Raw genomic sequence first — 27,018 nt, forward strand, 5'->3', positions numbered from 1 at the left:
GAAAGGAGTATCCAGGGGACAAAAACTGCAGGAACTATGGGTGGGGAAAGACACCAAAGGCTGCCCGCTCTGACTCATAAACAGAGCAACAGCCCAGAGTGTTCCTAGAAGAGACGATTTCTTTGGCCCACATGTGTCAGGGACAGTGTGTGTGAACATCTTCTGTCCTCATCTTGTAGGGCTGGGTGGACCAGGAACCACCCCGCCAGAGGAAGAGATTTATGACGTCTCAGCCATCTCTGTCTCCAGAACTGACCCTTCCTGCTCTTTGTGCAACAAGACACACCTCTCCGAGAAGGAGGCAGACAGGATTTCCATCATTACTACTGTCCTATTAAAACACACACACACGCACGCACACACACACACACACAACCACCATGTAATTACTCTCTGCAGGAAAGGCACACAAACAGGATAGGCCCAAGCTGAACCGGGATGAGCCACCCCTGTAAAGATTAGGAAAAGGAACCTCCCCGCCGTGCACCCGCGTCCGGCCAGGGCCTCTCCCAGACAGCCAGGCAGGGTCGCCAGCCCACCTCCTAGGCTGGTAGGGAGGGCGCGAGCGACTCCCAGGCGCGCGGGTTCCCAGCTCCTCCTCCCCGCCTTCCAGCCCTCCCCGGGCTTGTCTCCCACGCCTCAGGTGTTTGCTCCGGCTGGGCCGAAAGCCCTTCCTCTTTTGGCCGCCACCTGGGGTAGCCTCCAGCCCAGAGCGCCTACCAGACCCTGATGCTGAGAGCGCGCGCGGAGCGGTGCGAGCGGGCGGGCGCGGGGCTCCCAGGGCGGAGTGACCCCGCGTCTGACGGACCTCAGGGGCCGGCAGCCGGCCGCGCGCCACGCCCCCGGGCTTCAGAAGGCGCGCGAGCCCGCGCAGGGCTGCCGTGAACTTGGAGCTCCAGCTCGGGATGCGGCGGCAGCTGCTTCCTGGTTTGAAGCTCGCCGAGTGGGGGAGAGCGTGAGCCCGCGGAGGCGGGGGCAGGAGCCGAAGCGGGAGGAGGCGGGGGCAGGAGACACTCGGGGCTCGAGCTAACCGGACGGGTCGCTCCGGCTCTTTGAGGAGAGGCGCTTCCCGGCCCTGGCGAAGGGGCGAGTCCTGTGCGAGCCCCCGGGAAGCGCCGAGCGCTCAAGAGGGACGGTCGGGCTACCCCGGCCCGCTAAGGGCTTGGCGCCCGGCTCCCCTCCTTTCCACCTCGCTAGGAAGGGAGGGAGGGAGGGAGGGAGGGAGGGAAGGAGGGGAGGGAAGGTCCCGCGGAGAAGGCAGAATGGCCGGTCGAGGGGGGCTTGGGCGCTGCTTTTCCCGGGATTTGCCTCCGCTCCTGCGGCCGCCGCGAGGACTAGCCTGAGCGAGGGCCCCCTGCTCTCCCTCTGCGAGCCCGCGCCGTCCCCAGAGCCGGGGCAGCGACGCCGGCATGTCGTCCGGCACCATGAAGTTCAATGGCTACTTGAGGGTCCGCATTGGTGAGGCCGTGGGGCTACAGCCCACCCGCTGGTCCCTGCGCCACTCGCTCTTCAAGAAGGGCCATCAGCTGCTGGACCCCTACCTGACCGTGAGCGTGGACCAGGTACGCGTGGGCCAGACCAGCACCAAGCAGAAGACTAACAAACCCACGTACAATGAGGAGTTCTGCGCCAACGTCACCGACGGTGGCCACCTCGAGCTGGCCGTCTTCCACGAGACGCCCCTGGGCTACGACCACTTTGTGGCCAACTGTACCCTGCAATTCCAGGAGTTGCTGCGCACGGCCGGCGCCTCGGACACCTTCGAGGGCTGGGTGAGTACCTGGAACCCTCCCCTTTGTGTCCACTCGGCACCCTCTCCCTGCTCCGTTTTTTAAAACTCGCCGGGTCTCGCTTTCCCATCCTCTTCCCAAGCTGCGCGGCGCAGGGAATTCCCTCCAGACTTTGGTCCTCGCCCAGGTGGCCGCGGCACTGGTGACGCGACCGCGTGGGGGTGTGGGGGCTCAGATGTGTCTCTAGGAAAACATTCTGGACACGGTCCCCTTTCGGGATGGCAGCTTGGACTAAGGAGAAGTCGGGGTAGGGACAGTCACCCCCTCCTCTGTCCAGACTTTGAGTAATGCACCCCATCTCTTTTGCTCACGGATAATATGCAGGAAAGGCAAGGAAGGTGTGATAGGACAGTGATTTGATTTGGATAAAGTACTTCAGGAGCTTCTTAGGAGAAGGCCATACATTCTCGCAAGTATTATTCATAATGTTTACGGATACGTGTTGGTTCTGCGGCTCAGACGTGCACGCGTGTTTCGGCATGCACATCCATTACATCCCAGAGGTACATAACCTACAATGGCAGGGATCGGAGTACCTGGGTCTACAGTTGGCAGGGTTTTCTTAGCAGTTTTCCAAGGAGATGAGGTTTACATGTGTTTACAAGTAACTTCAACTCAGTTTCGGCTTGAGAGAGATGATCCTTGCAGTGTGAGTTTCTGCTGTTGTTGGTCTTGAGAGCTTCCAGAGCTCCTCAGCCGTTTGTGAACACCCGCCCACCCCCCCTCTTCTCCCCTCACCTGCTGGTGTTTCTGTGTATTGACGAGTAGTTACCGGCAACTTCCTACTTGCCTGTGCTTTTCACATAGTTCTCATGAGGCAAAATTTCTGCTGCAAATAAAATTTCTAGAGACTCTACACAGTGCTAAAATGCTTTTGCTTCTTAATCTTCACGTTGTCTTTGATGCCGGTGTTACTCTTCCCACTTTTATGTTTTATGATTATTGTAATGGAGTGGCCTGATTTGGCAAATTGGAGTAAGCTGTTTGAAGACCCTCAGGAGTTTACTGATTTAAATTCTGAAGGATGTCAGTTTTGAGCCCAGAATGTGAGTCAGTATTGAAAACCTGTTTGAAATTAACTAGTGGGGGGAATCAGATGGACAATAAGGAAGAGTCATTTAGATAGTCATTTTATACTTTGAGGAATTGACAATTTTATCATTTATTCTGTAAAATTACAGCTCGCTTGTAGCGCTCTTACATAGGAGTGAAAAAGCCATAATGGCTGTTAAACCGTACCATCAAATTATGTTGAGTTAATTTCCTTTCAGCTGAATTTACTTTGTGAAATTTAGAAGTGGACTGGAGAGGAATGGCTAAAATAGAGATTGACATTTAATCCTGTGAATTTCTGTATAGGAAATAGAGGTGAGCCTAGGAATCTGCATGGAATTATTAAATTAGTGTCTGATTAGGAGTTAGGTTGTGCAAAGCTCTAGAACAACTAGGTTCTGATGTGTGGTGGTGTAAACTGACCAATGGCCATTAGAAGCATGTTGTCCCAGAGAGATCCTAGGCTGATTCTTTTTACCCCCTAGTCTGCATATTTGAATCACCTGGGGAGTTTTTTTTGTTGTTGTTGTTGTTGTTGTTGTTGTTGTTGTTTGTTTTTTTTAATCCCGACTTTTAAAGACTCTACAGGAATCTCTAGCTGGAGGACCCCAGCATCAATATTTTTAGGCTCTCCAGGTGCTTCCAATGTGTAGTCAAGTTTGAGAACCTGTAGCCTCAATGAAGACTGAAAGATTAGGACTGGAAGAAGCATAAGCGTAGGAAGATTCAGGCTACCTGACAAGGTAGGGGTATTTTGAGCTGCTTACTGTCCCACTGGATGAAGAGATTTAAATGTAAATTAAATTTCTGTATCTATAATTATCTGAATTAATTATATTTAGATGTTTAATATAACCCACTGGTGGTATTCCAGAAAACATGAGTGTTTGGTAGGATAGGCCAGCATTTAAATGACCTCGAAACCAATGATTTGTCAGTCAGACATTTATATTCAATAAGGAGGCAGAGTGTTTTTTTTTTTTTTTTTTTTTTTTTTTTTTTAAGTTCTAGGTATTTTGAAACTGTGATGATAGGGTAGATAGAATGGATAATGTGCTTCCTTTTTAAAATTTTTGTTAAGAAAATAATGTTAAGAAAATACTTGGAAATATATGGATTGTTTGTTTTTTAAATGATCCTTTATAGGTCTAAAGGTGGTTTTAAAATTTAGGATTACAGAAGTACTTATTTATCTTTAGCATATTAAATTAAAATGTGTAGCTTATTCAGAAAGTTACAAATGGAGTAACTTACTCCACAATAAATTTATTTGTTGCAATTAGAATTACAAATTGCTAAACTTCAAAAAACCTAACAACTTACTTTTTGCTAGATTATGAGAGGAGACAAAAACAGATGATACCTTTATCAGAAAACAAGGTTGTTATGCTTTTTTGCATAACATACTTTCTAAGTATTAAGAAGATAATCATTGACATTGATTTTACACGAATTTCATCAATGTTTTCTTCTAAGCTTGATGAGAGAAGGAGTTAGATCTGTTATGCAGTATATTCCTAGAGCCAAGCACAGTGCCATGCCATGGATCTGTCAATCAACTATTTCTTTCCTAACTATACACATTTCATTTAATTTGCATTATATCCAAGGAGGTGGTGGGACACAACTAAAGAAGCTCTTAAGTGGAAATTCACAGCTTTAAACACTTAAATTAGAAAAAATCTCAAAGACCTGAGTTTCCACCTGAAACTAGAAAAGAAGAGCAAATTGAATCCAAAGTAAGCAGGAAGAAGGAAATGTAAAGATAGCAGAGGTCAGTGAAGTAGAAAACAGAAACAATAAAGAAAACTTAGTGAAACAAAAAGGGGGGAAAATAGTAAAACTGATAAACCTCAAGCCAGACTCATCAAGGAAAATAAAAAGACACAAATTACCAGTTTTAGGAATGAGAGACCATCACTATAGATCCCATGGACATTAATTTTATGCCAGTAAATTCCATAATTTAGATGAAATGAACAAATTCCTTGAAAGATTCAAATGACCAAAACTCAATCAAATAACTTGAATGGCTTTAATCTCTATTAAGGCAATTGAATTTGCAGTTAAAAACCTTCCACAACGCAAACTCAAGGTCCCAGATGGCTTTACTGCTAAGTTTTATCATACATTTAAGGAAGAAATACTGCCAACTCTACACAAACTGTTTCAGAAAAAGAAGAGAAGGAAACACATCCCAGTTTATTTCATGAGGCCAACATTACCTTTATACCAAAACTTGATGAAAACATTACACGAAAAAGGGGAGCTAAATGATCATCCTAGTAGTTGGAGAAAAAAATATTTGGCAGAATTCAATATCCATTCATGATAAATACTCTCAACAAATTAGTTACAGAAGGGAACTTCTTCAACCTGATGAAAGACAACTGTGAAAAACCTATAGGTAACATGTTAATGGTGAAGAAATGAATGATATTCCCCTAAAATCAGGAGTGACCAGGATATCTACTCTTACCACTTCTGTTCAATAGGAAATTGGAGGTCCCAGTCAGTGCAACAGGCAGTTAAAAAAATAAAATAAATAAAATACACATAGAGGAAGAAATAAAACTTTATTTGCAGACAAATGATTGTCTATAGAAAATTCTAAGACAACTACAAAAGGGCTACTAGACCCAATAAGCTAGGCTGCAGGATCCGAACCAATACACAGAAATCAGTTGTTTTATATACTGTCAGCAGACAACTGAAAACTGAAATAGAAAAATACAGTTTAAAAGAGCATCAGAATATGAAATTGGATAAATGTGATAAAACATATGCAATACTTGTTCACTGAAAATAACAAGCCATTTCTGAAATAAGTTAAAAATATAAATGGAGAGATATTGTGTTCATAAACAGGAAGATTCAATATTGTAAAGACCTCAGTTCTTCCCAAATTATTCAATAGATTTAATGCAATCTACTCAAAATCTCATCATGCTTTGTTGTAGAAACTGACTGACTGATTCTAAATTTTTATGAATATGCAAAGGCCCTAGACTCATCTAAGAATAATTTTGAAAAAGAATGAGTTGGGGAACTTAAACTATCTGATTTCAAGACTGACTGTAACCATAATCAAACTGCTACCGTAATCAAGATAAGGTGGTATTGGAGTAAAGAGAGTCATATAGATCAGTGGAATAGAAGAGAGTCTAGAAATAGATCCATACTTAATAAATTGACTTTTTATTTTTGAGCTATAGGTTTAAAAGATGTCAAGGCATTTCAATGGGGAAATGATAATTTTTTTCAACAAGTGGTGCTTAAACAGTTGTACAGCCGTGTGCAGAAACTGGCATTGACTTTTACCTCATACCAGACACAAAAATTAACTCAAGGTGAATCATAGACTTAAAATACAGAAGAAACTCTTAGTGACCTTGAGCTCAGCAAATATTTTTTAGATAGGACACAAACATGTATTAGAAAAAGAAATCAAATCAGACTATGAAAATTAACTGATATAGTCACACTGAAAAACACTTTGACCATTTTCTTAAAGTCCAGTAGATGCTACTCAGACTAACAAAATTAACACTTAAGAAAACGAAAACACAAGCCACTGGGAGAAATTAGTTGCAACATATAAATCAGACAGAAATCTTTCAATGAGAAAAGTACTCAACTTAAAAATGGGATGAAAATTTGAATAGGCACCTTTGTAGAAAATAATACATTAAAAGATGCATAAAATCGTTAGTCAGGGAAATGTGAATTAAAACCAAAACCCATGGGAAAGACTAAAATTAGAGACTGATCAAAGCAAGGGTTAGTGAGGAAGTGGAGCAACTGGAACTCCTGTATACTACGGTGAAGAATATAGTCACATTGAAAAACACTTTGACCGTTTCTTAAAGTGTTAGACATATGCCTGTCATGGGACCTTGCTACTCTTAATTATTTACTAAGACAAATAAAATTATTTATACAAAGGCTTGTATATGAATGTTCATAACTCCTTTACTTGTAATAGCCCCCAAATTGGAAACAACTCAAATGTCAGTCAGCAGGTGAGTATTTAAATTAATCGTGTATCTGTACATTGGAGTACTATCCAGCAACAAAAAGTGATGGATTGTCGGTGCATGCAACAATATGGATGAATCTCAAAATATGTAATTTACACTGAGTGAAAGAAGCCAGACCAAAAAAAGTACATACTGTTTGATTTCACTTACACAAAATTATAGAAAATGAAAACTAGTTTGTAGTGTTAGGAAGCAGATCAGTGGTTGCCTGGCAATGGGGGAGTGAAGGTGTTGGAGGGGTAGATTACAAAGGAGGCACAAGGAAACTTTTGAGGGAGGTGAAGATATTCATTATTTTGATTGTGGTGATCGTTTCACAGCTGTCTACTCATGTCCAAGTACATCAGATAGCTCACTGTTACGCATGTTCATGTTATTGTATGACAGTTATACCCCAATAAAGCCGTAGGGGAAAAATGAGGATTTATTGTCCTTATTTTACCGAAGAAGATGGTAAGTGCCTTTATTAGATTTGAGCCAAGGCTGACTCTTGAAAACTACATAGCCTTTTTAGTGCATAAAATATATCAGAGTAGGAACATTAAAACATTCATTAACTGTAGTTTCTGACTTTTGTACACAGTCTCATTTTCTAAATTGTCACTGTCAGCTTTTTTCCTGTTTCTTTTTGAACTGGCTTATTTTGTATAATTTCTTGAATTTCTGAAACCTGAACGTTTGTCCAAATTAAAATTTGTCCTTATTTCCTTTTTTTCACATATTTGCTCTTGACTTTCTGACATTCTGAATGGGGATCAGCACCTACATAGTAAAGCAAAGTAAAATTTTAATGCAGGGCATGGGGACATGGGAGGGGGCAGGAGGAGCTGGAGGCTGCGTCATGGAAAGACCTTGGCATTCCCTCAGGAAGGAAGGCCCTGCTTGGCGGGGTCCCAGGCTGCCTTCCTGGCTCAGCCATCCTGAAGACATTGTGTTCCCCGCAGCCCTGGAGGGCTGCTTTCTCTCCACTTCTCAGGGAGGTACCTGTGTGGTTGTCTTGTCAGGGAAAGCAGCCTGGTTACCACTGGGCAGCCGTGGGTTATCTTTCCCCTTGATCCCTGGATCCAGTTGCATGAATTTATAGCATTAGATCGAATCTTCTAGACTCATTATCTAGTGGTTTGTTCTCTTTTGTACTTTGTAGTGCAGTTACTCATCTTTCATAATTTTTTCAGAGCCAACTGGTGCTGAGGGGATAAACCTATCTTAGCCTCTCTAAGGAGGTTGAGTCCAGTGTCCGTGGATTGTGTTGGATGTGTTGTGCCTTCCATTTCACCGTAAGAATTTTGCTCAGTGGGGCTGGCTGTTTCTCATCACAGCTAAGTTGCAACTCAGATGTTTCCCCCTCAGAGAGCATTTTTCTCACTGCACTATTACCTGTCACCCTTCATTGCACTCATCACCCTCTGAGATGATTTTGTTCATTTATTTGCTTATTATGCCTTCCTCCTTTAAAGGATAAACACTTTGGGAGCAAGATCCCACCTCTCTTACTCACTGTTCTAACTCCAGCACCTTGAGCAGTGTCCAGTGTATAGTGGACACTAAATATTTGTCGAAATGTGATTTTAGAGCAAATGAAGTATAAGTGCTCTGGGAAGAGCTTGCCTTAAACATTTTATCCATCTTTCTAAAACAAAGAAATGAGGTAACTGGGGAGGGACCAAGTATCACAATGATTACAGTGTCCCTTTTTAAAAACTAATGAACGACATACCAACATGTGCTTGAAAGACTGGGCCAGACCTTTTTTGTCCTTCAAATATGGTAATGGATTGAAAATGGTGTTTAGAAATTTCTTGCTTTTGTTTCATTTGAAAAGACTGTGATTTCTAAACTTGTTAGTATGTTGCAACTTTGTTCACCAGTCATCTGTGAGCCTAACTTGTTAAAGTCAGGCTGAAGCAAGAAATAAGCATTTAAAGGTTGGGCTTCAACCTTGGAGAGCTAACGAGGTTGGTGGGCAGAGTGAATCATTTTATCTTACGTAACTCTGAGCACCATTTTTGTATCTAGCAAGTGTTCAGGATGATGACTCTTTGTAATAGTAAAAGTGCAGTGCATTTTTATGAGATGAGTGGTATTTACCTAGAATCAGAGAGGTGCCTTGGATTTTGTGTAGTCTTCTGTTTTAGCAAACAATTGGCTAGATCAGGCACTCCATTTGTTTTGGTTGGTTGCTCCATTTTGTTAGAATATGATAAAAATGAAGCCCAAAACTCAGTGCCTGACCACTTTTTTTTTCCATTCTCGTCATTGCTGTATCCAAAATGATCTTTCTCAGTTGCCAAGCTGATAGTCATTCCTTTAGTTAAAACCCTCTGTGGTGCCCCACTGCCCTTAGATGAAGCACAGCTCTTTAAAATGGTAGTAGCCTGTTCTCCACGGTCTGGACCCTGATGGCCTCTTCGGCTGTATCACTCACCTCTCCCCAATCCACACCATGCTCCTGCCACAATGAGCAGCTTTCAATTGCTCAAGATCCACCTTGCTAATTCCTACCTGTGCTTCAGGTCTCACCATAGACACCACTGACCCAGGAAACTTCCCCTGACATGCCAAGTCTGGGTTTGGTCTTCCTCTTCCTTTGTGTTTCCTCAGCATCCTAAGATGTCCATTGCCCGCCTCCTCTCTATCGTGAAAGAACGATGTGTGAATAGGTTGGCTTCTCATGAAAGGGTGTGGTATTTGTCAGAGGAGTTCAGGGTTTAAAAGTACGAGTGAGTGACTGAGATTCATCCCCGCTCCTCCTGAGGTAGCGACCGTAACAGACTGTGACCCGTTTTTCTATGAAATGCTCATCCACCACTGAGTATGTCCTCTGTACCAGGCACTGCACTCTACCCGGGAGAGGTGAGTGGGCAAGACAGACATGGCCCTGTCCTTCACAGGCCTCGTAGTTCCAAGGGAAAGAGAGATTGGGGCAGGGGGACGGGGGGACAACAACCAGGAAAAGACAGAACAGAAGTAAGTACTAAGATGCTGGTGAGTGCATGGTTTGGGGAGATCAGAAAGATTTCCCTGGAGGAAAAACAGCTGATTTTGAAGACTGCAGCATAGACAGCATAGCCTCAGGCTTGCTTCAGTTAAAGGCCTGTAAAAACTCCTTCCTCAAAAGAAGAAAAGGCACTTCTGACCTGATACTACTTTCCCAGAGAGACATCACAGATCCCTTTTGGAAGGTAAATGTTCTCCCGACCCGTAGAAATCTTTCCATCTCCTGGAAGTTTGGGAGGGGACTAAGTTTCGATGTCTGTGAACAGATGACCCGAAAGAACTCTTAACTCTCCAAGGCAGAAAACAGTAACACCCTTTTTGAACCATCAAATACACTGAGCTTCATAAAGATGGTATGAGAATCATAGATGTTGAAGCAGGAGGGTCACCTAGTTCAGAACAACAACGAAAAGCCTGACAGCTCTCAGGCCCATGGACAGGCTGCAGACATGTTCATTTGGCAGAGATGTTCTTAATATTGAATCTGAAGGCATTTAGTTCTGTGGGGCTCCAGTTTGCCACAGATCCCACTACTCCGTAATACTCGGCCTTCTTGACTCATTACCTACTTGGTCCTGGGAAGTTTTTGAGTTTTTGAACCTACTATAGCTCAAGCCTTTGTCTTCAGAATGTGGGAGCCAAAGCTCTCGCCAAAGCATTACTGTTGCCTTAGCTCATGTGATGTGTGACTGACAGACAGACCCACACTTAACATCAACATGCATATTTAAATGTATTTAGACATGTATTAATTTATAAATACATTAAATTAGATATTTATATGTATATATATTTGTGTCCTAAAATTTTAGTGGAAGCCAGCTTATAAGTAAATACATGGGGAGTTAACTTTAACTGCAAATTATTATAGTATTAACTACCCAATTAAAAAAGAAACTCTTTGTATTTCATGGTACAACTTCCAGCTCTATCTAAGTGCTGTGCTATGGAGCCAGGAGAGCTGGGTTCAAGATGTGGCTTTGCCATCTGTCCACAGTGACCTCAGACAAGCCTCTGTGTATCAGGGTCTCAGCAGCTTGGTTTGTATCAGGAGGGAGTTGTGCTGGAATATCTCTAAGGGCCTTTCCATCTCTAAGGCTTCTGCCTCCATGTGTTACACCATTACATCATTTCTTTGCTTTTGGAGTAATTGGCTTGGTTTTAAGCAGTCAAAATGAATTATGTCTTATCAAAGTTAGTAACTCTTAAGAATTAAACTGATCCAAATCTAAATTGCTCAGGCTTGGAGAGGATTTAGCTCATGTCTAAATGACTTTCAGCATTAGTAGTGAAGTAGTACTTGCTTGGCTTAGAATCAGCCTTGAGGAATTACAGTGGGTCCTCATTTCAAGCCATGAAGTTACATTTCTTGATTTACACTGATGGACTTGTACGGGGTGGTTGTAAGTTATGTGCCTGTTTTCTTACATCACAGACAGACTGAGAATCCCACTGTTGGAGCTTTTGCTAGAAGCCATTCTCACTAGCATGGTAATTAATGCTTTGTAGTCATGAAATATCTGTAGCCACCAGTGTATATATCCACCCTATGTCATGACAATACTATAAATCACTTTAGGACAGACATTATATTAGATGGAGGAATGAGCCTAAGGGTATTGGCTATCATAGTGTTTAAGTGCCATACTGAACAATTTTATGAGATCAGCAATTTTTGTTGAGAATCATGGTACTATTCAGGGAGATTTATCAAGATCATTATATTAGTGTGTTTCTGTAGCAGCAGTAAAGTAAAGCAGTGATTGTCAAAGCACACAGAACATTTTAGCAGAAAGCCCACTGAATAGAAGACCCACCAGCAATGCTTTTATCATGTGCTGCCTTCTGGAAATTTCCTTTGATTTTTACATAAGTTTTACCCTTGCACAACTTTGACCTTACAGGGAGAGAAATGCTTAAAAGGTAACCAAAGATATTTAGTTTGTGCTGTGGTTAAGAAAAAAAAAATAAGAAATTCTCCAGAGGATAGAACCATAGTCAACATGAGCCCCTCATAATTACCTTAAGCAGATAAATCATATGGGGCCAGCGTGAGCATGTTCTAGAAGTACTGCCTGTATTCCAAGTGCTTAAACCCAAACCACAAAGCTGCGTTTTCATTCTTAAGTCATATTTACCCCTCGTACTTGCTTAGCACTGTTTCTGCATCTCTCTCATAACACTTTACATGTGATGGGCTTTGGTGTCCTTGCCTGCAATGGCAGCGACTGGGCAGCCTGCGCTCTGTGGCCCTGTCTGGTATCAGAGTTATGTGGTTCTAGTCCTTGCTCCCTTGGACAATGCATACCCTGCTCCCTTCGGAAATATCTTCTGGAGACTGTTCTGCTGATGCTCAGGTTTGTGCTGGGCTCTGAAATTATTTTTGGAAGAGTACACAAAAAGCCATATTTGCCTAATTTCCTAAACAGAATGCATTTATTAATTTGTGTGCTCTGGACCAGTTAAGGGCTCCATTAAATATTGCTCTTCTTCCATCACAGTACAGAAGAGGTCAGAACAGATATTTTTTGCAGAAGCAGTGCTTCAAAAACTGTTTTTGAACCCTGGACCTTTTCAGCGATGATTAAAGCTATGGATTCTGTTTCTAGAAAAATGCACATCATATGTGTGTTGACAATATGCTGGGAAGGGTGCCATCAGATTAGTGGTCCCCTGAAGCCTGACTTTGTACACAGGAACTCAGGTTAAGAAACCCCAATCGAAAGGGGTTTGACAAGATGAGGTTTTTTATTAACTCTTAATTCCCAGGACGTGGTTCTGATATTTCCCCCTGTATTTGAGGACATTTTCACTTCAATTAATTATAAGAGATAGTTAATTAGTACAGAAGAGGAGCTATATATTTTAGAGAAGAGGATGTAATTAAAATGTGTTCTTACTTACTTCTGGACTCCTGGTGAAATGTACTAGATGGTGACCCATTTTAGGACCTATTTGGTTGTGTTATTTAGGTATTTTCAAGAGCCTCTGCTGTTGAAGGGGTTTCTTTGAGGTTTGCAGTAGATGAAAAGTTAAAAAAAAAAAAATGAAACTAGGACAGTTTGACCTTGGTTTGGTGTCTTTTGTTAATATAGACTTTTCCCCTGTAAAAAGAAATAGAATTTATCTGTATACTTAAAACAGTTACCCTCTTTTTGAGCTATACTAGGCCTTACGGTGAACTGCTGTGTTAGTCCAAGACAAAATGATGAAATCAGTGATGCTTGCCTGCCTCCTCACCCTGTGACCCCTGGGCTTCTCTGAACCCACAAGATTTTCTGATCTGCTCTTGAATTCCAGCTCCCCTTGCTGACACCTTGGCAAAAAAGCTGATGATGGTAGAAACTGAGCTGAATGGAGGTCGTCCGGAGCGCAGGCCCCTAGCTAGATGGAGGTGAGGCTGGAATCTACCTCTCTGGACTTGCAGATTCTTTCCTGATGCCACCTCAGTGTGTGGTGGAGGCAGAAAGCCGTTCAGTCATTCATAGACCTTTACTGAGCACCTGCTGCGTGCCTGACTCCAGTCCAGGGGTTATAGATGGTGCAGAGGATTCAACACCCAGGATCTTGGCTCTCTCAGGGCTTCTACCCTCGCATAGAGAGGCCGATGGAAAGCAGGCAAACAGGTGATTATGAAAATAGCAAGTGGTGGTTAGGTGCCAAGCGGCGAGTTACAGCAGGGTGACGTGATGGAGTGTGACAAGGTGACTGCTTTTCCTAGAGTGGACAGAGGACTCACAGAGAGGTGACATTTCAGCTGAGACCCAAGTGGCAAGAAGCAACCAGCCATATGAAGATTAGAGCATCCCAGGTAGAGGGGACGGCCAAGACAAAGGCCCCAAGGTGGGAACAAGCTTGACGTGGGAGGAATGAGCAGGAGGAGAGAGGGTAGACGCGGTGCTAGCAAGCGCGGCGCGTTACCCCAGCTCTGCTTCAGTGAGCCCGTCTCTTGTCTCTGACTCTTCTCTTCTGGAAAATGGTGCTGAAGTTAGCTACCTCATAGGATTGGTGTGAAGATTCGAGTTAACACTTTAAACATGCTCAACACAAAACAGGTCCTCAAGAAACGGTAGCTTTGGTTGCTTTTAATCTCCCAAGGAAATGACTATTTTGACAAGGGCCTTCTGAAAATAATCATAATGGCCAAGGAGAGACATTCAGAGGGTTGTACTGTAGACAGTGGAGGTGGTGATGTAAGTTTCTTGGGGGTAGGGTAAGGTGTAGTCTTGGGGGTGTCCCTCACATGACACAGAAGCATCTGCGTGCTCTCCCCTTCTTTCAGTGTTGTATTCTCTAAAAAGAGAATGGGGAAAAGAAACGAAGACACTCAAGTATATTTCAGATTCTTGAATTTTTGAATGATATTCAATATGTGTTTTCTATGGTATCGTAAGTATTAATGAAAGTTTTAATACTTAAAGGGATAAGATAATTGTACTGCAATATTATTAATAGAGTCCCAGCTGTTTTTATTTTCATTTTTTTTACAAAGTAATAAATGTATGCATGAGAATTAATAAACATGGCACCAGTAAGCATAAAGGAAATAAAACCTCAGAAATTATGAATAACTAGATGCAGTTGATTCTTACTGACTACTGAAAGCTCATTTACTTTATTGACTCTAATTCTGTCAATTAACTCTGGATAATTTTGTCTGTTTTGCATGATTTTGGGTCATGCCTATTTTGGCATCTCCCTAACCTTCGGAATATTTCCGACTGTCCCTTCAATATCCACTTGGTTTGTGTTTAATGTAAAAAGACACATTAGCATTTGCTTAAGCCACATAAATCAGGAGGCAGAATCTACAATTATGGAGTCATAGCAGACAAACACAGGCTCGGAGGAATAGTTATTGGGCAACTGCCACAATTATCAGCTCATCATAGTGTGATGTTTGGGTGTCAGCCAGATTGGGGTTCAACTATTAGTTCTGCCAGCTTAAATCTCTGCCAGCCCTAACTTTCTCATCATAACATAGTACCTACCTCACAGGCTTATGTGAGAATACGGTGAGGACTTATGTAAACCATCTAGCACAGTGCACATCACATAGCCCTGCAGAAAAATCATCCATGTCACTGTCAGCATCATCATCACCACCACCCCTCTACCCCAGTGCTTAAATATGAAGTCATGGGCCCAGCCTTTTCTACAATTAACTCTGAAAACAGTAAGATATTTATTTACATAGAATTTTAGAATTTTTAATTTTGGAGAACTTAGAGTTTTTAGAATTTTAGAAAGGATTTTTTTGGGTCCAGCCTTCTTGCTGTGTTTGCTTTTTATTTAAGATTCTGGAGTGTAAATCAGCAGGATGGTTACTGGTGGAAGAGGGGATGGTTTCCTTTTCCTGGATTTGAGGTACATTCGGCGCATATGTCCATTCTGAACAATCTTGCAAGGAATAGGGGGAAAAGAAGCCAGAATTACTAGAATTGCAATGTTGCCAAAGTTAGTTTCTGGGAAACCTTGAAACTGTGTCTGTTGGATTTGCTCATCTGATATTGGACAGATAGAAATTTCTGAGTCAGTGTGAATAACCAGAAAGATGTAAGGTTGTAATATTTAGTGGCAAAAGTCTGACAGAGTCCTTTGAAAAGCTGAAGAGAGCACATTTATTGCTGCAGTTAAAAGATGGTAAATAGCCTCCTTAAACTGACATTAAAAGGCATTTCTTTAAGTCTGAACATATAACGCGCTCATGTGAATTGTTCTTTCATGCTTTCAAGGAGGAAAACTACAACTCTAAAAGTGCATCATTTGGACTTGTGGATTTATAGGTGGATCAAAGGTACCAATAATTTTGATTTGGTTTATAGAAAATATAAAGTTTTCCCCTATGTTGACTCATTTTGCAGGTGATTGCCTCTAGTTTTATTTGTTGACTGGATACTTGTTTTGGGTCCCACATCTTTCACGGGTGATTTTAAGTTAGAGGCTTTCTGAAGTGTGCACATTTACTTTTTCAGAACAAAAGTTTCATTTGTGAGGCCAGCAGTATTTGCAGCAATGTTCAGCACAGCCTTGGGTTTGGTTGTTCAGAAGCTGTGGTTAGCTCTTGGGCGATGCGGCAACTACACGGCTTTTGTATCTCCCTGCTGGGCCTCCTCACCTCGTGCACATCTGGTGCCTGGGCTGTGGTTGTGTTGATTTGCTGGGGCGCTGCTCTTGCAGATGTCTGGGGGTGATTGGGAGTGCGTTCATGGGCGTTGACTTCCGTTGAGCCGCTGACCTCTGTTCAGCCCAGTGGTACCTCTTCGTGAGCACCAGCGACCCTCAGCCGCACCGCCACCTCCTGCCCCTGGCAAGTTGCCCTGTCCGTGGTAGGGATGCAGGAAACATTTGTAGAATGAAGAAATCCCTCCTTGTTCTCACGTGCTGGGTCTGCTTCAGAATTCCAATAGTGTCATCCATCTTTGCTAAGAGATCTTCTCTTTAAAAAAATTTGTATTTCAGATACTGACATTAATACTTGATGTGAGTTTAAAAGTAGCCTTAGGAGTGGTTCAGAGAGAATGTACATGCCAGCATGATTTGTGTTCCCTTGATTATTTACATAAGTGTGAAAGGTGGGTGAGAGGACAAGCTGAATCCCAGGTTCCCCAAATAGAATGTTAACTTGTGATTATGTGATAAGAGACGGTTTTCAAAGTAGGAAAAATGGACTCAAACCATCTTCTGGTACACCAGGTGTCAGGACTGTATTAATGGCAGCCTGCCCTTGGTGAGAGCAGGACACCCACATCATCACTGGATCAGGGTTCAACTGTGACCTTTGAAGGAATAGTTGCCATTTAAGCTTATTTTAAAAAAAAATCTCTGTTCTGGCAAAATAAATAAGGAGCTCCTGAAGTTGCCACATTAGGTGTACAATGTGCAATTTTCTCTTGGACCAGAATATCTGATAGCTCATTGTCCACTCCTTCCACTATAATTTGGTCCCATTGAACTTGTGTGTGTAGAATTTTGTTTTAAAACAGGAAAAATAATGCTTCTGAAAAATTGTTCCTGTCAAGATATTAAATGAGTCTTTCCATTAATACCGTTTCCATTAATATTTTGGAGTCAGATGACCTAGTGACAGTTTTGCTTCAACGAAGCTTACACTAAAAGGAAGAAAGTGACTGAGAGGATGGAATGAAGGAGTGAAGTCTCCCCACTCTCCTCAGGCCCCTCCCTTCACCAGCTCCACTTCCCCTTACTCTTAGCAGGACCCTGGCTTTCTTACTTGTCCTCTGCTGGGCCATCAGTTGGAAGAGCCCAGGTCAGAGTCAGCATTATAATCAGGGAGAATTTAAGTTTGTTCCCTGGCATCCAAATTCTTCTGTGTAGTCAAGGGCACTGGTGTTCCAAGAACACAGGGGTGGACGGGTGTCACCTTCCTGCTCCCACCTGTGGCAGTTTGGGCAAGAGGCCCAGCCCCACACGTGCTCTGTTCAGGTCCCCTCTGTGTGCCCCTCGGATCAAATGTTTCATCCTCTCCCTTCCTCCTGACACCTTCCCTTTAGAAATGACCCAGATCTCCAAGCACTCAGCATCCCCAAACCCCACAGAAAAAACCACCTAGGACTCTCTTGGCCTTCTTGTTTCCCTTTTGAGGGGGCTCGGTGTATCCCCTTCCCATCTCAGTCTCCTCTCCAAAGAGCCGTTAGCCTCTGTCCACCCCACCCCATCCATTCTTCTTCCCATTGTGGGGATATTGTTCCTGCAAAGCCCAGGAATGAGCGTGTAATCATGTCACCTATTTGTCTTGTTGGCTGCTACCTTCTCTTTGCTTCCCTGCTTCTGTGTTTCTCCAGCACCTCTGGGGATTTTGTTTGTTTGTTTGTTTCTTTTTGTACCTCTTTTATCATCCCTGGATCTCCTTTAGTGCTGGTGTTTCCTGGGGGTTTGTCCTTATGTTGTTGTTTTTCTCACTTCAGATGTTCTCATCTGCTTTCCTGGTCTTAACCAAATTGCGCATATATCAAGGACTTCCAAAGCTCTGTCTCCCATCTTTGTCCTGAGCCCGACTGCTGCTTCTAGGACTGAGGCAGGCTCCAGGCAAAGGGCTTTCTATCCTGTCTCCTTCGATCTTTATAGCAGTCCTGAGGGAAAGAGCGGTTTAATGGAATCTACATTTCCTACCTGAGGAAATGGTGGCTTTAGAAGGTCCAATAATAGGTCCAAGGTTTCATGTCTACTGTGCTTGCTGGACAGACCTATTTGGCTTCCTTCAGGCATCTCTAAGTCAACACTGTCCACAAGTGAATACTCCATCTTTATCCCTGCCTGCTCCACACCCCTTCTCACCATCATTTGATCACCTAGGCATCATTGTGGGGTTTTCTCTCCCCTTTCCCCTCTTTGCCCATTGCATTCAGTTGCCAAGTTCTGCTGAATTGGTTTGCTAAATACTGTTGAGTCAGTATTTTGTTTTTCTTTTTCCCATCTGCACCACACTTGTTCAGGCCCTGATCACATAGACAGATTATTGCAGTAGCCTTGGAACTGGTTCACCATGGATCTACTCCCTGAAATCCATCCTCTGTAGAAGTACCTGGCTGAGCTGCTGAAAACTCAACCTTAACCTCTCTCCTGCTAGAAATCTTTTAAAGGTGTCCCGTTGCCTATAAAGTTTGGGCTCCTGGGGAAGATTCCCGGTCGTCTGGCCCTGGTCTCCCTCCCCTACTCTATCTCCCTCCTCTCCTGGCCGCCTAGGTCATGATCTAGATTTTCTTGCTTCTACTCATGTCTAATTCAATTTCTTTTCCATGCAGATTGGGGGAGGAGAGCAGGTATTCCTCTGACGTTTGTACAGAGGACTTGTTATGTAACATTAGAAAAGACAGGAGGGGTGAAGGAGGTTACAGAGCAAAAATATGTCACTTTCCATGTAACCACACACACCCACAAACAGGCCTGAGCACGCACATGTGCATACGAACACACGCAGCATTCCAGAGCACCTGCTACGGCCAGAGACCATGTCAGATCCCAGGGGTGCAAAGCTCAGGGAGCTCACCGTGTAGTGGAGGAGTTGGCACAAGCCCACTTTCTCCTCGCAGGATAGTTGAGTCCCGGAAAAGAGATGTGGGCAGGACAGTCGGGGATTCCAAGCCTGGCATTCAGGGAGAATTTCATGGAGGAGGAGATATCCAGGTTCAGTCTTCAGGGAAAGTCAGTATTCACCAGGTTTAAGGTGGCAGAGACACCTTTCCCTGTGTCCCCCTTGGGGATTTGTATTTTTTTCCATGGAATTTTACCTGCGTGGGTCATTTGACACAAGGCTAACAACACTTTAGTGCCTTTTAAAAGCAAACCGTGTCTGGTTCAGAGCATCGGCAGGAACTAAGTTCACGAGGGCAAGGAAATTGTCTTGGCCCCTGTTTTTCCTCAGCACCTGGCCCTGGTAGGTGCAATATAAATGGTTGCATGGGACGCCTTGAGGTGAGGGGTGAGAAGGAGTTCTTCTCCCCTTTCCCCCTGAGGTGGTACAAGTCAGTGTGATAGTTGAGGCTGTTGGGGGGCAGGCCCATGGGGTCCTGGGTAGGTGGCCTGTCTCTGTAGTGTCACTGGGCTAGCTCATGGGAAGGGCAGAGTGTAGGCTAGATGTCCAACTCTGTTCTGAACATGAGGGCCAAACTCATTTGCAGCCGAAGGGAGTGCCCTTTTAAAGGCTCAACTAGTAATTAAACTCAAGCAGAAGGGTGGTGAAGATGGAGCTAACTCATTTATTAGCATATAACATGATCACCCCAACTCCTGCAAAGGTAGCTGATGGTGCTTGGTCCTTTCCCAACTGCGGAAAAGCCTGGGAGAGATGCCCTTGATTATGAGTTAGTCAATGAGCAGCTGCTGGAAGATCTCAAAATACCAGCATATGTCATCTCTGTGGGCTTTGTCCTCTAGAATTACAGGTTTTTATCTCCACCTGTGTGAAGCTGATGATGATCTTGGTTTGGGCTCGGAATTATCTACCCCAGACCCCCTATTCCGCTGGGCCTCGTCACTGCATACTGCTGGTGTGCAGGCTTTGCTTTTTTCCACCAGAAGAGTCACACTGTAAGTGTTTCCACAGGAACTCTGTTCTTTGCCAGTGTCATTGTTGTGGCTGTTCAGCAGAACCCACAGGGCGGAGGTGTTTTAGCTCTCAGTGAAAATGCCACAGATCTTTCCATCTCTCACGGCAAATTTTCCAGTGTGTTCTGGTCCACTGTGGAGCCTTCAAACCAGGTTAGTGATCATCGTGTGAGAACTGATAAGTTGATGTCATAAGTGATCCATTGAAGACTAGCATCCGGAAAGGTCATTCAGCGTGTCTTTCCAGCGGCTAACATTAGACAGTGCCACGTAGATGCTGCCGTTAAGGTCTGAGACCTGCATGGCTTTGCTGTTAGGACAGCCAGGGAGGCTTACCTCTGACTGAAGCAATTTTGTCCCCCTCAGTTTCCTCAGTGGATCAACAGATATTGTTCCAATTGAACCACTTGTTTGTTTCACTGATACCTCTCACAGAGACGTCCTGCTTTCCTTTTTTCCCGAGTGCTTACTAGGTAGCCTGGGTTGACTGTTAACTGGTTTTCATGCTCTGCCTGGTTGTTTATGGTGGAGCGGTTGCCACTGTGATCTAGCAGTTATTTGGATTGATAAGTCACGGGAATGGCTCGGAGGCTAGTGTACTGTCTGGAGGAAGGTTCACTGTAACTCTAATTAAGAAATTAATGAATCCGAAATGATTAGAACCCAAATGAGAGATCTTACAAAAGACTGCCCCTTGAGAGATCTAGTGACCAGTTCATTGAGAAATAAGACACTAGGCTAGAAGAAGGAGACTTATGTGTTCAGACTGCTTGATTGCTGTTATGAACTGTGAACGAACCAGGCTTTAGAAGGACAAAGTCTTTAATTTTCATTTGTTCTGGAGCTGGGATAAAGCAGGGACTGGACAATACAAAGGCAGTGAGACTGATTTCTTTACATGCTTGTCTTAAGGATAGAACATACGTGAAGACCTAGCCTCTTTTTGTCACTAAGCAATATTCTGAGTAATATTCATTGTGTAACAGCACATGACACACTGTGAAATTATGAAAATTGGTTAAAAAAATGATATGAGTATGAGGATGTTTAAAAAGAGTCTTGTTCTTAACTTTGTTAGGATGAGATGGGTGGAGTTATATTTGGCACCAGGAAGTTGGTCTGGATTATTTAGAACCATTTTTTGCCAGGTTCTGTCTTTTGCGTATAAGCAAGCACACAGCCTGACCCCTTGGCTTTCTCCTGGGTCCAGGATTCTGACTGTCTTCTACCCCCAGAATCACGTCATCTTTGTGCTCCACCAGGCCTGTACATTCTAACAGTGACTCTTTTGGAAGGTGACTTCCTGCCTTTAGTCACCTCTCCTCACGGTCCTGAAGTGATGTCCCTTTCCCTTTGGGACATGGTGAAGGCTGTCGTTTGAGGGACATGGTGTGGACCGGAGAAAGAAGAGGTGTAGCCTTGGTGTGGGTTGTTGATGGACCCAGGTGATCTCTAAAAGTTCCCCGAGCTCTGAGAATTCTATGTGGTCCATATCCGTCGCCAGGGTTTTATAGCTTCTTGTCGCTGGAGGTGTGAGGAGAAAAGGAGGCAGGAGAGACGTGGCTTCCGTGGGCCAGCAAGAAGTGGGTCGGGAGTCGAGTGAGACAGTGCCTTGCGTTTCCCGGCCACACCAGTGCAGAAGTGGCTAGTGATGCAAACAGTCAGGCCGACGGGTCCATTGTGTGCCATGTGTTCCCCTGAAAATACGCTGCTGTGTGGCCAGCTGAGCACACCGCAACCTGGAATGAGTGATAGATTTCATCTTTTTTGTTTCTTTTTGGTGATTTGCTCAATGAAGTGCTTAATGTTTGTAAGTAACTTACTTGAGGAAAGAAGAGCCTGGGAAAGTGCTGGCTGGCTGGGGAGTGACCAGACCTGTTCTTTTCAGGCCGGCAGAGCCAGCTGCAGAGATAGCTGGGGCAGCTCCGCCGCCTGCAGTCAGCAGGTTTGCTTGTGGATGAGGTGGGCAGAGTGGTCACCTGATGACCTGCTCTGATGAAAGTGCTGGGCCTGCTGATATTTGCTTGGGTGACTGTGTGTATGTGTGTGTGTGTGTGTGTCTAAAAGCTCCTCCCACGGCCAGCCTGTGCCTGTGTGACCTTCTGCTTTCCCCAGATCCAGGTTGCTAGCTCCTTAAAACTAAAGGAATCTTGGCTATCATCTAGGACCAAAGTTTTCTTTATTTTTTAAATCCCAGTGACCACCTCCGACTCCACTTGAGAGATTGGGGCCGCGCTCGAATGGCTTACCATGTCTCCTGCTTAACATGCTAGTTTTCCGGTTTCCCATTTGAGGGAATGACCTTCTCAGGCCTGCGAAGGGCTTCTTTCTGTTCCAGTCACAATACCTGGCTGCAGGCTCACTGGCCCTCAGTTCCCTTTTCTAGCATATTTCCTCACAAATCATTTTCCTCTTTGCCCTATTTTTAGGAGAGCAAGTCCTAAGATACATACAGAGGACCTCCCTTCTCAAACTTCCCTTTTCTGGTGAGCACATACATGGAGGACAGTCTCTGTCTACGGTCTCCTGTCACCTGTGGTCCCTTTGAGGCTAGCATGAACAGGGTGTTTTCAAGTCTTTTGTAAGAGTCTTCACTTAATGTTTGATTATCCCAGACTATGTAGGTTTTAGACCTCGAGTAAAGAGGGATCTGCATTAGGTGTCTTACCTCTCGTGGCCTCTAGTTAACATCGACCACTGCATTGGAGTAGTAGGTCCTTTGTATCCTTTCCCCATCCATAGACTAAAACTTTCAATATTAGTATCTGGAGACCAGATGGACACAGCCTCAAACAGTAATTTGATGGCAGTGGAAATCAGATGTGAACTGTGCACACTGAAGAGGATGAATGATCCTCCACCATGAGTCTCAGCTTGTCCCTGCTGTCTCAGTTCTGCTACAGGGTCCGGAGGGAGCAGGGAAGCCATGGGTGGAGTAGGTGGGGGTGGGGTAATGCATGATAATGGCAGGTACTCAGTAAAGGTTAATTGTCAGGCTAAGAGCTTCACATGCATTAACTCATTCAATCCTTAAGACACCTTTCAGATACATAGATCTTATTCCTTCCTTATGAGGCCATTGAGGCCCAGAGAGGTTATGATACTTGCCAGGTCAGTGATGGAGCTAGAGTTTGAACACCTGCTTAGATCCACTAGGCTGCTTTACACCTCCTGTAGGGGACGGGTAGGAGGCAAAACGTAAAACTTGCGTTTCCCGTGTGTTTGCTGTTTGAGGGTGTATGTCTCTTAATTTTGACAAAGTGGCAAAGAAACTATGAAGGGTTTTATAGTCCAGAGGGCCCTGGAGGGGGACAATTTTCTCTGCTTCTGCAGCAGATGACGACCTGTCATCTCAGCCTTGTGATGCCTGCCTTAGCGATGGAATGAGTGAAGTATCAGATGGTCCCATGGCAAATTCGATTGACTTTCTCTGGGACTTAACCTCCCCTCAAACTCTGTGCTTGCTGCACTATGCCTTTCTTCTCTCTTTAATTTTATGCCCTCTTAATAGAACCGTGAACGGCTAGGTGGAGTCCCGGTGGCTTTATCAGCAAGCACAAGCGTAGTGCAGGAGGTGTGAGTCTGCTCTACAAACAGTAACTGGCGGTAGGTGGGGGACTTTCCCAGTGCGTTAGGCGGTAGCCGACACTAGTGGCCTTTTTTTCCCCCCTCTTTTGAGATATTTAAAAATTAATTGTAGCTTTGCCAATGGGTTCAACACTTTCTTGGAACAATTATTATGTGTTTGGGGTTGTGTTAGATACAGATCACGCAGAAATAAAAAGATAGATTCTCTGTCCTCAAGGAGCTTATCTCTTAGGGGAAACAGACTCCTAAGTACTTCTAGGGACCATAGATTCTGTGTGTGTGATGTGGCCTTAATGCAGCACTCTGATTGACTGAAACACCGTGAGCAAACATCTCATGTATTTCCGTTCGTGTTTTGTGAACCATTCTGTGAATGTGGGCTTGATTTGAAGTCTACCTGCAGTCCTGGACTTCAACCAGACAGCCACTCTAGGAATGAACACTGAAATGAGTCCCTTTGCCTGAGCATTACAGCCTTCCTTATTCATCTTTCCATTCCATGATTAGCTAATGATATTCTCCCAAGTCATTTTTAAGTTTAGGGATGGCTTAGGAATTGTACCATATATTTACTTGGGCTTGTCTGTGGCCCCTTGTTTTATAATATGTTCAGTAGTGATTGCGTTGTTTCTTTGAGTCCCTTTGAAGTTGATGGTGAGAGGTGGGGACTGGTGGGAAGAGGAAACAATGATGGTTATTCCTAAAACTGTGAAGGTATTTTGGTGAAAATCCAGGAGATGCTGTCACGTTGCTACTTATCTAAGGCGGTTTGGTTTGTGCCAAGTTTGGAGGGAACTTAATTTTAAAAATGCAATTGCTTTTGATCTCATTGTTTTCCTTAGAGTCGCGGGGCTGGGTTACGGTTTAAAGCGATTTCCTTGTGCTGGTGGTAATTTTCTGATCTTCAAGGCTGCAAGGGAAGTGTCAGCACAGGTCTGTCTGTGCTGTCCTGCTTCAGCTGCCTTCACCTGCGCTCTCCCAGGCCTCGGTGCCCACATCCAAGCAGTTGCCAGCCACCTGGTACCCGGTACCTCTCACCTGCTGGGCTTAACAGTGGTGTTTCTGGGCCTAATGCAGTTGAAGCTTATTTGTAGCTTATTCCAAAATCCTCATTTTGTGGAGTTTTGTGCTCTTAGCTTAGATTTAATTACCCCTGAGTGGTGGTCAGTGTTAACTAGGGGTCATGGGAGGTAAGACACCTAATGTAGGTCCCTCAGAGAGAGGTGCTTGGTCTGTTTTCATCAGAATTTGGTTAACCATGCGTGTCTCTGTTGTACACACCGGAAGCCTGATGTAACTAGTAACAAACCTCCTCAGTCATTTTATACTGGCAGATCCGAGGTGTTAGGGGTTGAAACATTTCACACCGTGTGTATTAACCTCACTGAGTCGGTGGAGTGTTCTTGGGGTGAGGGAGGGTGCAACCACCTCTACCCAAATAAAAAGGAAGGGAAGACCCAGGTTTTTCAGTGAATGGGATGAAATGCACTTTACTGAGCTTGGTGGGGCAAGGAGCGGGAGTTAGCAGACCTGGGGAGGAGGGCATCTCGCTGCTTCCCAAAGCTGATTCATCCAGGCGCCAAGAAAGCTGTCGAAACCCACAGAGGAATTCCCCAGTTCCTTTCCAGTCCTCTTTCTGACACGATCTCGGACGAGTTGATTTGCTGCCTAGCTGTCCAGTTTTGCTGGCCCTGATCACTTTTACATCCTCCTAAATGGCAGCCTGTCCAGTGTGGTGTTTTCTGGGGAGGGAGTCCCAGCCAGAGCAGGGGGCCCTGGAGAGGGCTGCCTGCCCAGGTGTCAGGGCGAGTTGTGGGAGCTCGCCCTGCATTAGAATGCTCTGGAGGAGTGTGGCCAGAAAGCGAGTTTTGAATGAATTGAAGGAAAGGCTGGGTGGATCACAACATGAGGCCTTTGGAACCACCTGTGGCCTCTGGAGAGGCGGGAGGTAGGACAAGTTTTGGTGGCAGATGGAGGGAAACAAAACTCTGCCTCCGATGTGCAGTTTGGGAAGCCAGCTTTCTGCTTGGATGGTGTTAGGACGGGGTGGGGGGAGGGGGAGCTTCCCTTGTTCTTTATTGGATCCAGTAAAAGAAGGGCCTTTATTACTTGTGTTCTTAGTTTTAGTAAGCTCTGCTGAGCTGCTTTGTCGACCAGCCTTGGTTCGTAACTTCTGGGGCTGTGTATTTTGTCTTCTTTCTCCCCTGTCTCAGTCGCCAGAAGCCAGTTAGCCCTCAGTTAATGCCATCTTTGCTCCGAGTCCTCCAGGCTCTGTTTGTCCCCCACTCCCATTTTATCCTTGCCTAGTAACTGGCACTTCTCCCTGGTAGCGCCTTGTACACAGTTATTTACAGTTGGTTAGTTATCCCCTCCTTGACTGTAAGCTTCGTGAAGGCGGAGTCCACAGTCGCTCAGCATCCTCTGCTCCCTGCACATGCTTGGCGCACAGCAGAGGACCCGTTAGTACTGGTTGTCCCACTGACCAGGAGGCTGACAGCCTGACCCAGAGGCAGTCTTTGCAAGTGTTGTTAAGTGGAATCATGCTGAGAATTTGCTACAGTGATGATGGGTATCAGTTGACACTCTGAAAAGTCTGCCCTTGAGACTTCTCTGAGTGGAGGTTTGTTTGCTTAGCCATTTACAGTTTTCACAGTATTTTCTGTTTCCTTTCTTGTGCATTTCCTACTTTGACCCTCACGGTCATTCTCTGAGGGAGGTAGATCATCATTTCCATTTCAGCTGAGGGGACATAGGAGGGACAGCCTGTAACCTAAGGGGTGTAGCTGGAACTTGATGACAGATCTTCTGATTCTACATCGGGGCTCTTTCTGCTCTCTCATGGCCCCGCCCCCCTCCATGTTTATGGAGCACCCATCCTTAACATATCTTATTTAATCTCCTGTCACTTCTGCTGAGGTACATATAATCCCCATTTTACAGATGAGGAAACGAAGGCTCAGAGAGGTTAAGTAACTTCCCCAGAGACACACAGTAAAAGGGACAGGAAGAGTCTGGTTCACACCCAGGTCTCCAGTGCTGGAAGGCACAGCTGTTGTCTGCAGAGTGCCTTGCTGACTCTTCGATGGGGACTGGGGAGCAATGCTCATCACTTCAGAAATTCTGGTTGATGTCTCTACGTTCATTCCTTTGTTCATGGTAGTGTTAGAAATACTGTATTTCTTTGTTGTTGTTGTTTTGTTGCATATTTTATATATAACAATATTTGCAAATCTCATACTCCCCATTTATCCCTTCTGAATTTATCTACAAGACAGAAACAGACTCAGACATAGTAAACAAACTTATAGTTACTGGGGGTAGAGGGGGTGGGAAGGGATAAATTGGGAGTTCGAGAAATACTGTATTTCAGGTGCAGTGAGATGCCAGGACTCTGTTTGGGATGCAAAGATGAATAAGGTGACCTTACAGAGAATTATGACAATATAATATGTTATCAGTGTCTCCCGAGAGGTCTCTGTGAA

The 27,018-nt window shown here is 44.4% G+C and overlaps 1 protein-coding gene across 2 annotated transcripts in view; it reads left to right on the plus strand.

Annotated features, from left to right (window-relative positions):
• The first annotated feature begins 434 nt into the window (after window positions 1-434).
• Window positions 435-27,018, plus strand: part of PRKCH (protein kinase C eta) — a 206,838-nt gene continuing 180,254 nt past the window's right edge. The window contains exon 1 of one of the 2 annotated variants that reach the window (XM_032482144.1): window positions 435-1,772. In XM_032482144.1, the coding sequence (XP_032338035.1) occupies window positions 1,410-1,772 (363 nt within the window). In that variant the 5' untranslated portion in view covers window positions 435-1,409. The remainder of the gene's footprint in view (window positions 1,773-27,018) is intronic. The other variant, XM_006185726.3, reaches the window with a different exon arrangement.

This window comes from Camelus ferus, chromosome 6 (genome assembly GCF_009834535.1).
Source record: "Camelus ferus isolate YT-003-E chromosome 6, BCGSAC_Cfer_1.0, whole genome shotgun sequence".
NCBI lineage: Eukaryota > Metazoa > Chordata > Mammalia > Artiodactyla > Camelidae > Camelus > Camelus ferus.